Source organism: Pristiophorus japonicus, chromosome 1 (assembly GCF_044704955.1).
Source record: "Pristiophorus japonicus isolate sPriJap1 chromosome 1, sPriJap1.hap1, whole genome shotgun sequence".
Taxonomy (NCBI): Eukaryota; Metazoa; Chordata; class Chondrichthyes; family Pristiophoridae; genus Pristiophorus; species Pristiophorus japonicus.
This window is the reverse complement of record NC_091977.1, coordinates 181637785-181651644: the sequence shown is the minus strand read 5'-3', so window position 1 is coordinate 181651644 and position 13860 is coordinate 181637785. Positions and strand designations below refer to the sequence as shown.

Sequence of the window (13860 nt, the reverse complement as noted above, 5' to 3'; positions counted from 1 at the left end):
AAAATCACAATTTTTCCCCAGTGCCCCCTATAAAAGGGAAGGGGACACTAAAAGCACCGGCAATTAAAACAAATTAACTTTAAAACGTAAAATCAAATTAAAATTTGGTTGCCGGGCGTGATGATGCACTCCAGTCCCTCCGGTGCCCACCTCTTCGGATGCAAGTAAAGTTGCGCAAGAAACAGACAGCTGGAGAGAAAGAAAAGACTGACTTCGCTGCGCGCGCCGGTGTTGTGAGTGACAGGCGGTGGGGCGGGAAGCGACCCAGGGGCGCGAGCCGGCGACACTGCAACCAACGGCCGCAGCGCGAGCTTGTGCTGGCGCTCGAGTTTCTGAGCGGCCGGAGCCCGCAGTGAGTGAGCGGCGGGCTCCCCCACCCCCTTCTCCCGGAGTGAGTGAGCGAGCGGCGGGCTCCTCCATCCCCTTCTCCCGGAGTGAGTGAGCGAGCGGGCTCTCCCTTCTCCCGGAGTGAGTGAGCGAGCGGGCTCTCCCTTCTCCCGGAGTGAGTGAGTGAGCGGGCTCCCCCACCCCCTTCTCCCGGAGTGAGTGAGTGAGTGAGCGAGCTCCTCCATCCCCTTCTCCCGGAGTGAGTGAGCAGCGAGCTCCCCCACCCCCTTCTCCCGGAGTGAGTGAGTGAGTGAGCGGCGGGCTCCCCCACCCCCTTCTCCCGGAGTGAGTGAGCAGCGAGCTCCCCCACCCCCTTCTCCCGGAGTGAGTGAGCGAGCGAGCGGCGGGCTCCTCCATCCCCTTCTCCCGGAGTGAGTGAGTGAGCGGGCTCCCCCACCCCCTTCTCCCGGAGTGAGTGAGTGAGTGAGTGAGCGAGCGAGCGAGCGGCGGGCTCCTCCATCCCCTTCTCCCGGAGTGAGTGAGCGAGCGGGCTCCCCCTTCTCCCGGAGTGAGTGAGTGAGCGAGCGGGCTCCCCCACCCCCTTCTCCCGGAGTGAGTGAGTGAGTGAGTGAGCGGCGGGCTCCCCCACCCCCTTCTCCCGGAGTGAGTGAGTGAGCGAGCGGGCTCCCCCACCCCCTTCTCCCGGAGTGAGTGAGTGAGTGAGCGGCGGGCTCCCCCACCCCCTTCTCCCGGAGTGAGTGAGTGAGCGAGCGGCGGGCTCCCCCATCACCTTCTCCCTGAGTGAGCGGCCTTGCGGCGGGCTCCCCTTCCCGCGGAGCCGGAGAGAGAGCGAGCTCCCCGCCCCTGGCGGGCGGACCACTGACTGACTGGCGGAAGGAAGACAGATGAAGTCATGAACTCTCTTCTCGTGCTCTTTCATTGAAGTTGCGATTCCACCTTTCCCCACCCCGTCGCATGTTTTTTTATATCTAATATAAAAAAGTTTGTCTCTTCTCCCCGCCCCCCCCCCGGTGTGTGTGTGTGTGTGTGTGTTGTGACCATGATGGCGGCGGAAGTGGGGAATGAATGCCTGCTGGTGGCGGCTGTGACTGTGGCGGTGGCTCCAGGCGGAGATGGAGAGACGGTTGTTTTCCAGTCTCCGCCGCAAAAAGTCTCCGAATTGGGCTCGCTCCCGGCTCTGGACTCCTGCTCTCCGGCCCCGGCCTCTCCCCTCTCCGACCCTGTTCCGGTGGCGGGCCCCGCTGCTTCTGTGGCCGGCGCCCCTGGCCTTCCCTTGCCCCCGGACGAAGTGGATTCTTTCGACGGCCATGAATTCGAAGAGGAAGAAGTGGAGATCCCGCTGATGGCACCTCCGACCAACCAGTGAGTAACAAGCAAGAGACGCTCAGGGGCTTGTGTGGGCACCGGGGGGCGGGGGAGGGCTACCGAGAACAAAGAACCGCGGCCCTGCCATTGCACCTGGATCCCAGCAGTTGTCAACACTAAACTAATTGAAAGAACACGGTGCAAAATGCTGCTTGTTGGCAACAACAGGAGTGTGATTCACAGCTCAGTCAGACCCGGGAACTCGTTTTCTTGTTTTTATTTGCCCCATGCAGATTGATGTGTAACTATCTGAGAATTTCAAAATTGCCTCCTTTCTGAGCAATCTCTATTTAACTTGTTTGGTGCTGAAGATGTTGCGACAATCCAGGATCCTAAATCCTGTAAATTGTGCTGGAAGTTGGTAACGGATATCAGAAGTGTGCAATGTAACTGTTGGGAGGAAACCGGGATCACCTGAAAGTATTTATTTGCCTTTTTTGGTCGTGTATCATGTGTATCCCGTACATTTTATTGTTTACTGTTAAGTGATTTTGCTTAAATTATGACTTTAAATCTGCCTTGAGAGTCGCTTCAATTGAACGAGTAGCTGTGGTGGAGCGGGGCTGGTACGTTTAACTTGTACTTTTCAGTGGTGGGTTGCTTACACACTTGAAATGGACGGTGTTTAAATAAAGGCAGCACGTTTGCAAAATTTCCAAACGCGCTGTCTTTATTTAAACACATGAATAGATTTGCTCAGGAAAGTGCAGCTCTGTATTGCTGTCAGAGCAGGCTGTTGGGAGTTAGTGAGCGTTCTGGGTTATAATCGTGCAGATGATACAAGGAAGTGTGTGGTTTGTGATTCGTGGTTATCAATTCTCCAGGTGCACACGGCCAGTGTAATGAACCCCATATTTGTAAAACTGCTAACCCTTATTCAGTATGAATTTGTATTTTGGTTCCTGCACAAAAATCATCTGTGGTATTTGTGTTTTTACATCCAATGCATAAGTTTAATACAGGAGTCTCTCCATCGATCTTTACCCATGCCAATGCTAAATCTGCATTGATCTATTTTTATTTCACTCGCCCGCTACACCTGTTATGTATTTAACCCCTTGCAACACTACCACCAGAGGGCCTACCTGTTGGAGTCCCAAGGGAGCATGGTATATAAGCAGGCCACCCACGAAGTACCTGCACTCTGGAGTCTCATTAAAGGAGTTAAGGTCGCACTTGCTCGTTGTACACAGTACTCAGTTTCATCCTTTGTTATGAACACATCAATTGGCGACGAGGTAACGAACAACCGCGCAAAAATGCAAAGAACAGTTGGTATCCTGGAGAAGTTCTCAGAAGGGGCCGATTGGGAGGCCTTTGTGGAGAGACTCGACCATTACTTTGGCCAATGAGCTGGAAGGGGATGAGAACGCTGCCAAACGAAGGGCAATCCTCCTAATTGTATGGGGCAACAACCTATGGCCTTATGAAGAATCTCCGGTAAATCCAACAGCTAAATCCTGTGAAGAATTGTGTACGCTGGTCCGGGAGCACCTAAATCCTAAGGAAAGCGCTTTGATGGTAAGATATCGGTTCTATGTGTGTCAATGTCGGAGAGCCAGGAAGTGACGAGTATGTCGCTGAACTAAGGCGCCTCGCAGGACGTTGCGAATTTGAAGGGTTCCTAGATCAAATGCGGGGAGACTTTTTTGTACTGGGCATTGGCCATGAAGTAATCTTTTGCAAACTGTTGACTGTTGAAACTCAGAATCTAAGTAAAGCCGCAACAATAGCCCAGGCATTTATGTCCACCAGCGACCACCAAACACATCTCGCAGATTAAAGAAATTTCGGCCAGTACTGTGCACAAAGTAACGTCGTTTACGAGCAGGAATATACATGGCAGAACGTACATGCCGGCTGCTGCTGCTCGACCTCAGTTGTCTCGGAGTCCACCATCAATCGTTAATGCGAGGCAGTTAACACCTTGTTGGCGCTGTGGAGGTGATCATTGGCCCCATCGGTACCGCTTCAAGCACTGTGTGCAACAGTTGCAGAACAATGGGACACCTCCAGTGAATGTGCAGGCGAGCTGCAAACCACCATGTTGCAGAGGAAGATAGATCCACTGTGGATCAGGCTGAATTGGAAACTCGGACCGAGGAGGCAGAAGTGTATGGGCTACACACATTCACCACGAAATGTCCACCAATAATATTGAAAGTTGAAGTCAACGGAATTCCAGTATCTATGGAACTGGACACGGGTGCAAGTCAGTCCATAATGAGTAAAAAGGCCTTTGACAGGCTGTGGGGCAACAAGGCACACAGGCCCAAGCTCGGCCCCATTCACACCAAACTAAGGACTTGCACCAAGGAACTAATCCCTGTAATTGGCAGTGCAGAAGTCAAAGTCTTCTATGATGGAGCAGTATACAAACTCCCGCTGTGGATTGTGCCAGGGGATGGCCCCACTTTGGCAGAAACTGACTGGGAAAATTCCGTTGGAACTGGGACGACATACGAGCGCTCTCGTCCGTCGACGACGCTTCATGTGTCCAGGTTCTGAGCAGGTTTCCATCGTTGTTCGAGCCAGGCATTGGAAGCATCTCGGGGGCGAAAGTGCAGATCCATTTGGTTCCCGGTACACGACCCATCCACCACAAGGCATGGGTGGTACCGTACATGATGCATGAGAAAGTGGAAATTGAGCTGGACAGGCTGCAATGAGAAGGCATCATTGCGCTGGTGGAATTCAACGAGTGGGCCAGTCCGATTGTCCCGGTACTTTAAAGAGGACGGCGCAGTCAGAATTTGTGGGGACTATAAAGAAACGATTAACCGTTTTTTTGCTACAGGACCAGTACCTATTTGCGACCCTGGCTGGAGGGAAGACGCTCACCAAGCTGGACCTGACCTCGGCCTACCTGACGCAGGAGCTGGAGGAATCTAGAAATACCTGCATCAACATGCACAAAGGTCTTTCATCTATAACAGATGCCTGTTTGGGATTCAGTCGGCTGCGGCAATCTTCCAACGGAACATGGGGAGCCTGCTAAAGTCGGTTCCTCGCACTGTGGTTTTTCAGGACGACATACCGGTTACAGGTCGGGACACCATTGAGCACTTGAAGAATCTGGAAGAGGTTCTTAGTCAGTTGGATCGCATGGGACTCAGGTTGAAAAGCTCAAAGTGTGTTTTCCTGGCGCAGGAGGTCGAGTTCTTGGGAAGAAGAATCGCAGCAGACGGCATCAGACCCACCGACGCCAAGACAGAGGCCATCAAGAACGCGCCGAGACCACAGAACGTGACGGAGCTGGGGTCATTCCTGTGACTCCTTAACTATTTTGTTAATTTCCGACCTGGGTTAAGCACTCTGCCAGCACCCTTGCATGCGCAAGGGAGGCAACTGGGTATGGGGGAATTCACAAGAGGCTGCCTTTAAAAAAAGCCAGGAATCTGTTCTAACAAACTACTTGTCCTGTATAACCCGTGTAAACTATTTGTGCTAGCTTGCGATGCATCGGCATACGGGGTCGGGTGTGTGTTACAACAGGCTAACGAAATAGGGATTTTGCAACCGGTCGCTTATGCGTCCAGGAGTTTGTCCATGGCCGAAAGGGCCTACAGCATGATTGAAAAAGAGGCTCTGGCGTGCATTTGCGGGGTAAGGAAAATGCACCAGTACTTATTTGGCCTCAAGTTTGAGCTTGAAACTGACCACAAGCTGCTCATATCGCTGTTCTGAGAGCAAAGAGATTAACACCAGTGCCTCTGCCCGCATCCAAAGATGGGCGCTCATGCTGTCGGCATACAACTATGTAATCTGCCACAGACCGGGCACCGAGAACTGCACTGATGCTCTTAATTGGCTGCCATTGCCCACCACCGGGGTGGAAATGGCACAGCCTACGGACTTGCTCATGGTCATGGAGGCATTTGAGAATGAAAAGTCCCCCGTTACAGCCTGCCAGATCAGGACCTGGACCAGCCAGGATACTTTACTGTCCTTGGTTTTAAAAAAAACTGTCTTCCATGGAAGCTGGTCCAGCATCCCAGCGGAGATGCAGGAGGCAATTAAGCCGTTCCACAGGCGCAAAGACGAAATGTCCTTGCAGGCGGACTGCCTGTTGTGGGGCAATCGTGTGGTCTTGCCCAAGAAAGACACATACGTTCATTTTGTGAACTGCACAGCACCCACCCAGGCATTGTAATGATGAAAGCCATATCTAGATCCCATGTGTGGTGGCTTGGCATCGACTCAGATTTAGAGTCAGTGCAACACTTGCTCTTAGCGGTGCCTCTCTGGGTGCATTGCTCAGCTAAGTTTGTGGTCGTGGCCCTCCAAACCATGGTCGAGGATCCACGTGGACTATGCGGGCCCGTTTCCAGGCAAAATGTTCGTGGTTGTTGTGAATGCTTACTCAAAATGGATTGAATGTGCAATAATGTCTAAGCACGGCCACTATTGAAAGCTTACGAGCATGTTTGCCGTTGAAGGCCTGTCCGATGTCCTAGTCAGCGACAATAGGCCGTGTTTCATCAGTGCTGATTCAAAGAATTCATGACCCGCAATGGGATCAAGCACGTCACATCTGCCCCGTTCAAGCCCGCATCCAACGGCCAGGCAGAACGGGCAGTTCAGACCATCAAGCAAAGCTTGAAAAGCATGTCTGAAGGCTCCCTGTAGACCCAGCTATCCCGAGTGCTACTCAGCTACCGCACCTGAACCCACTCACTTACCGAGGTTCCCCCAGCCGAGCTGCTCTTGAAAAGGACGCTCAAAATAAGGCTCTTTCTTGTCCACCCTGATCTCCATGATCGTGTGGAGGGCAAGCGGCATCAACAAAGTGTGTACCATGACTGCACAAATTTGTCATGCGATATTGAGGTCAAGGACCCTGTGTTTGTACTTAATTATGGACATGGTCCCAAATGGCTCGCTGGCACGGTCATAGCCAAAGAGGGGAGTAGGGTGTTTCAGGTCAAATTAGCCAATGTATTAACATGCAGAAAACATTTGGACCAAATCAAGTTGTGGTTCACCAACAGCTACGAACAACCTGAAGAAGACACCACCAACTTTGACCCTCCAACACACACACACACAAGTGGCAACTGACATGGTTGACCACGAAGCCGAACTCACCATCCCCAGCAGCCCAGTGAAGAACTAACCAACTCACCCACACCTGCATTTGTACCGAGACGATCAGCAAGGGAGCGACAAGCCCCAGATTGTCTCACCTTGTAAATAAGTGTACTATTGACTTTACGGGGGAGTGATGTTATGTATTTAACCCCTTGTAACCTGTATTACATTACCACCAGAGGGCCTACCTGTTGGAGTCCCAAGGGATCCCATCATCTCTTGGGAGCACGGTATATAAGCAGGCCACTGACAAGGTACCTGCACTCTGGAGTCTCATTAAAGGAGCTAAGGTCTCACTTGCTCATTGTACACAGTACTCAGTTTTATCCTTTATTATGAACACATCAACATCTGTCTCCAAACTTGGACAACTATTCGTCGATGCTCCATGCTGACTCCACCCTACCTATGTAAACTTTATCACACCACGGGACCTCTGACTTTAACTCTGGACTTGCTCCTATTGTTGCCTATCTATTCTGTTACTACCACGATATATGTATCCTAATAATTGCTACGTGACCAGGCCCCTCTAACTTGAGTTTTCCCTGCGCCCATTCATGTATGCATTTTGGCTGCCACTCCGGACTTGAGCCAATCACTTTTCCCCTCCCTTTTGTTTACTACATTTCTCTCCTGTCGTCATGCTTCCTTTCATTTCTCCCCGCTTGGGTACTATGAACTCCCAAATCCCCTCCCCTCTCTCGTTTTCGCTGACCTTCATAGCGCACATGCTGGGGGCTAATTTTGCCAATATCCTCCCCATCCAACTCTCTCCTCCCATTGGTATCGTATGCACTCTGCCAGCGGATCAGCTGTCACCGCCCCTCTCCGCATCTCCCCCCAGGATGTCCGTTCACTTCTGTACAAGGCCCTTGCCATCCATGAGCTTATTGTGGATGATTGCATCGATATCATAGCCTTGACGGAAACCTGGCTGAAGAGTGATGACACCTTCCCTCTAAATGAAGCCTCCCTGCCCTGCCATCGTGGTGGCGGTGTGGCTCTTATCACCATATCACACCTTGGTTTGTCCCCTTACTCCTCTGGCACTTTTCCTCCTTTTTGAGCAATCTCGCTTTGTTTCACCCTCTCTCGTCTCATTTAAAAGCCTCGTTCTATACCGCTCACTCAAGTACCACAAACATTTTCTCTCATATCTTCACTACTTTCTCTTCCTCAGTGATTTCAACCTCCATCTCAATTCATCATGCTTTCTCTTCTCTGAATTCACTGCCCTCCTATCCTACCTTAATCTCTTCTTCCATGTAAACTCCCCAACCCATGTTCACGGCCACCCCCTCGACCATGTCATCTCATGTGGCCTCTTTACTCCCATCGTATCAATCACAGATAAGGCCATCACTGATCATGTCCTTGTATCACTCTTTACCCACATCCCCTTCCTGCTCCCACCCAATGTTCCTTTTAAGCTGCGCAGCGGTCTGGAGTTCCCGCGCAGCTGGCTCATCAGCTTTTAAATGCCAAAACTGAGAAACATGGATTTTTGAATGGACCGCTTGGCCCAAAACAAAATTAGAGGGAACATTGCTCCCAACCCAACTCCCTCCTGTGTTCGTCCCTGGGGAAAAATATTCCTCCCAATTCACTTACAACTGCACTTTCAAAATTCCAACTGTCCAGCCTTTGGCCCTCCATTCACAATGACATTGCTGCAGTTACCGATCTGCTTAACCACACCCTCGCATCCACCTTTAGTCTTCATTAAAACCATTACTCTCTCTCGTCCTAGCAGCTTTCCCCCAGCTATGGCCCTCATCTCTGCTCCCTTAAGTCCAAGGGATGCAAACATGAATGGATATGGCAGACAACTGGTTTAGCCATTCACCGCCAGATCTGGCTGGATCACACACAGCACTATCAGTTCCTGTGCTCATCTGCCAAAACTGCTCACTATTCCAGAATCATTTTGGCTTTTCTCTACTGCAAACTGCCTTAAACCCCTCACCCCTGTCTTCTCAGCCCTCCCCTCCAATAACAAGTGCAAGGAGCTCCTGGGCTTCTTTGTCAATAAGATTGAGACCATCCGATCAGCCGCCTCTGCCACTTCCCTTCCTTCCCCTAGCCCACCGGGCCATACTTCCTCTAAGATTCCCCCCTGTCCTAGCCCTGAAGTTGCATATTTCTCCAGTTCCTCTCCGATCTTTACCTCGTGCTCTCTGCAAGCTCACCTTGTCCATGAGACCACTTCCTGTTCCCTTGACCCTATTCCCATCAAACTGCCGATCACCAAACTTCCCTTCCCGGCTCCCACGTTAGCCGATACTATTAATGGTTCCCTCTCCTCGGGTGCTGTCGCCCTCGCCTTCAAATCTGCTATTATATCACCCTTCTCAAAAAAAACAAAACAACTCTTGACCCCCTCATTCCCTGCAAACTGTTGCCCCATTGCCAACCTCCCTTTTCTTTCACGTTTGAACGCGTTGTCTCTTCCCAAATCTGTGTTCATCTTTCTCAGAACTCCTTGCTTGAATCCCTCCAATCAGGATTCCACCCCTGCCACGGTACCAAAACGGCTCTTATCAAAGTCACAAATTACATCCTATGTGACTGACAAAGGTAAACTATCCCTCCTCCTCCTTCTCTACCTGTTTGCAGCCTTTGACACAGTCGACCACGCCATCCTCCTCCAACGCCTCTCCAGTGTCGTCCAGCTGCATTCACCTGGTTCCATTCTTGTATATCTTATCGTAGCCAGAGAATCACCTGCAGTGGCTTCTCTTCCCGCTCCTGCACCGTTGCCTCTAAATGTTCCCCAAGGATCCATCGTTGGCCCCCTTCTACTTCTCAGCTGCATGCTGCCCCTTGACGACGTCATCTGAAAATACAGTATCAGTTTCCACATGTACGCTGACGACACCCAGCTCTATCTCACCACCACCACCTCTCAGGACCCCGCCACTGTCTCTAAATTGTCAGACTGCTTGTCTGAGATCCGGTATTAGATGTGCAGAAATTTCCTCTTAAGTATCGAAGACCAAAGCTATTATCTTTGGTCCCCACCACAAATTCCATTCCCTAGCCACTGACTCCATCCCTCTTCCTGGCAACTGTGTGAGGCTGAACCAGACTGTTTGCAACTTTGGTTTCATATTTGACCTGGAAATGTGCTTTTGACCATATATCCACGCCATCACCAAGACCGTCTACTTCCACCTCCGGAATATCACCCGACTCCACCCTTGCCTCAGCTCATCTATTGCTGAAACCCTCAGCCATACCTTTGTTACCTCTAAACTTGACTATGGCAACACACTCCTGGCTGGCCTCCCATGTTCTACCCTTTGTAAATTTGAGGTCATCCAAAACTCTGCTGTCCATGTTCTAACGTGCACCACGTCCCATTCACCCATCACCCCTGTGCTCACTGATCTACATTGACTCCCAGTTAAGCAATACCTCGTGGTTTTTTTTTTTACAATTCTCATGCTGGTTTTCAAATCCCTCCACCCCTACAACCCTCTGAGATATCTGCGCTCCTCTAATTCTGCCCTCTTGTGCATCCCCGATTTTTAAATCGCTCTACCATTGGTGGCCTTTTACCTGTCGAGGCCCTAAGTTCTGGAATTTCCTCCCTAAACCCCTCCACCTCCGTACCTCACTCTCCTCCTTTTAAGATGCCCCTTAAAACTTGCCTCTTTAAGCTTTTGGTCATGTGCCCTAATATCTCCTCATGTGGCACGGTGTTAAATTTTGTTTTGTAATGCTCCTGTGAAGTGCCTTTGGACCTTTGTTACTACGTTAAAGGTGCTACATAAATACAAGTTGTTTAATTCAATTTTTTAAATACATTCAAGGGATGTGGGTGTTGCTGACAAGGCCGGTATTTATTGCACATCCCTAATTGCCCTCGAAGGTGGTAGAGCCGTGTTCATGACGGATGGTGATGGTACTCTGTATTGTTGGGTAGGGAGTTCTTGGATTTTTACTCCGTGACAATGAATGAACTGCGATATATTTCCATGTCAGGGTGCTCTGTAACTTGGAGGGTAACTTTGAGGTGATGGTATTCCCATGTGCCTCTTGCCCATGTCCCTTTAGGTGATTGAGGTTGTGTGTTTAGAAGGTGCTGTTGAAGAAGCCTCGGTGAATTTTGTAGTGCATCTTTTAGATGGTACACATTGCAGACAAGGAGCGACGGTGGTGGAGGGAGTGAATGTTTAAGGTGGTAGATTGTATGCCAATCAAGTGGGCTGCTTTGTCCTGGATGGTGTAGAGCTTCTTGTGTTGTTGGAGCTACACTCATCTAAAAAAAATGGAGAGTATTCCATCACACTTCTGATGTGCCTTGTAGGAGGTGGAAAGGCTTGGTGAGTCACTTGCCGCAGAATGCTCTGATCTGCTCTTGTAGCCATAGCATTTATGTGGCTGGTCCAGTTTAAGTTTCAGGCCAATGGTGACCCCCAGGATGTTGATGGTGGGGGATTCGACAATGGTAATTCGATTGAGGATGTAACGAGCAAAGTGGATAAAGGGGAACTAGTTGATGTCGTGTATTTAGATTTCCAGAAAGCATTCGATAAGGTGCAACACAAAAGGTTACTGCACAAGGTAAGAGCTCACTGGGTTGGGGGTAATATATTAGTGTGGATAGAGGATTGGCGAACAGAAAACCGAGTTGGCAACCAGTAACTAGTGGGGTGCTGCAGGGATCGGTGCTGGGACCCCAATTATTTACAATCTATATTAACGACTTGGAAGAAGGGACTGAGTGTAACGTAGCCAAGTTTGCTGATACAAAAATGGTAGGAAAAGCAATGTGTGAGGAGGACACAAAATCTGCAAAAGGACATAGACAGGCTAAGTGGGCAAAAATTTGGCAGATGGAGTATAATGTTGGAAAGTGTGAGGTCATGCACTTTGGCAGAAAAAAATCAGATTGCAAAGTGCTGCAGTACAGCGAGACCTGGGGGTACGTGTGCATGAAACACAAAAGGATAGTATGCAGGTACAGCAAGTGATCAGGAAGGCCAATGGTATCTTGGCCTTTATTGCAAAGGGGATGGAGTATAAAAGCAGGGAAGTCTTGCTACAGCTATATAAGGTATTGGTGAGTCCACACCTGGAAGGAATACTGCATGCAGTTTTGGCTTCCATATTTACGAAAGGATATACTTGCTTTGGAGGCAGTTCAGAGAAGGTTCACTAGGTTGATTCCGGGGATGAGGGGGTTGACTTATGAGGAAAGGTTGAGTAGGTTGGGCCTCTACTCATTGGAATTCAGAAGAATGAGAGGTGATCTTATCGAAATGTATAAAATTATGAGGGGGCTTGACAAGGTGGATGCAGAGAGAATGTTTCCACTGATGGGGGAAACTAGAACTAGAGGGCACGATCTTAGATTAAGGGGCCGTCCATTTAAAACAGAGATGAGGAGAAATTTCTTCTCTCGGAGGGTTGTAAATCTGTGGCATTCGCTGCCTCAGAGCTGTGGAAGCTGGGACATTGAATAAATTTAAGACAGAAATAGACAGTTTCTTAAACAATAAGGGGTTATGGGGAGCAGGCAGGGAAGTGGAGCTGAGTCCATGATCAGATCAGCCATGATCTTATTGAATGGCGGAGCAGGCTCGAGGGGCCGTATGGCCTACTCCTGTTCCTATTTCTTATGTTCTTGTGTTCTAAATGGGTCATTTTCAGGTTTGCAAACTGTAACTAGTGGGATGCCACAGGGATTGATGCTGGGGTCTCAACTGTTTACACTCAGTCCCTTCATTAATATAAATTGTAATATAGCCAAGTTTGCTGATGATACAAAGATAGGTGGGAAAGCAAGTTGTGAGGAGAACGCAAATAATCTACAAAGGGATATAGATAGGCTAAGTGAGTGGGCAAAAATTTGGCAGATGGACTATGTGGGAAAATGTGAGGTTATCCACTTTGGTAGGAAAAATAAAACAGCAAATTATTATTTAAATAGGATGCGATTACAAAATGCTGTAGTACAGAGGGATCTGGGGGTTCTTGTACACAAAATGCAAAAAGTTAGCATTTAGGTACAACAAGTAATTAGGAAGGCAAATTGAATGTTGGCATTTAATGCAAGGGGGATGGACTATGAAAGTAGGGAAGTCCTGCTCCAACTGTACAAGGCGTTGACAAGACCACATCTGGAGTACTGCGTACAGTTTTGGTCTCCTTATTTAAGGAAAGATAAACTTGCATTGGAGGCAGTTCTGAGAAGGTTCACGAGATTGATTCCTGAGGTGAAGGGGTTGCCCTATGAAGAAAAGTTGGGCCTATACCCATTGGCGTTTAGAAGAATGAGAGGTGATCTTATTGAAACGCTTAAGATTCTGAGGGGGCTTGACAGGGTAGATGCAGAGAGGATGTTTCCCCTCATGGGGCAATCTAGAACTAGGAGGCATAGTTTCAGAATAAGGGGTCGCCCTTTTAAACAGAAATAAGGAGGAATTTCTTCTTGGACAGTCGTGAATCTTTGGAATTCTCTACCCAAGAGCTGTGGAGGCTGGGTCATTGAATATATTTAAGATGGAGATAGACAGATTTTGGAATGATAAATGAGTCAAGGGTTATGGGGAGCGGGCAGGGAAGTGGAGTTGAGGCCAGGATCAGATCAGTCTTATTGAATGGCGGAGCAGGCTCGAGGGGCAACATAGCCTACTCCGGCTCCTATTTCTTATGTTCTTAATAATATCAAGGGGAGGTGGTAAGACTTTCTCTTGATGGAGATAGTCATTGCCTGACACTTGTGTGGAGTCAATGTTACTTGCCAATTATCAGCCCAAGCCTGATTGTTGTCCAGGTCTACTACATGCGGGCACGGACTGCTTCATTATCTGAGGAGTTGCGAACATCCCCACTTCTGACCTTTTTATATGATGGAGGGAAGGTCATTGATGAAGCAGTTGGAGATGGATGGGCCTAGGACACCGCCCTGAGGAACTTCTGCAGCGATGCTTTGGGGCTGAGATGATTGGTCTCCAACAACCACAACCACCTTCCTTTGTGTTAGATATGACTGTACCCAGTGGAAAGTTTTGCCCCTAATTTTCATTGATTTCAATTTTACTA

General features: G+C 49.3%; 1 protein-coding gene across 3 annotated transcripts in view; it reads left to right on the top strand.

The window, feature by feature from the left end:
- The first annotated feature begins 251 nt into the window (after positions 1-251).
- LOC139267267 (ras GTPase-activating protein 1-like) overlaps positions 252-13860 on the top strand; it is a 237031-nt gene continuing 223422 nt past the window's right edge. For all 3 annotated transcript variants that reach the window (XM_070885318.1, XM_070885309.1, XM_070885326.1), the window contains exon 1: positions 252-1710. In XM_070885318.1, coding sequence (XP_070741419.1) covers positions 1388-1710 — 323 coding nt within the window. In that variant the 5' untranslated portion in view covers positions 252-1387. The remainder of the gene's footprint in view (positions 1711-13860) is intronic.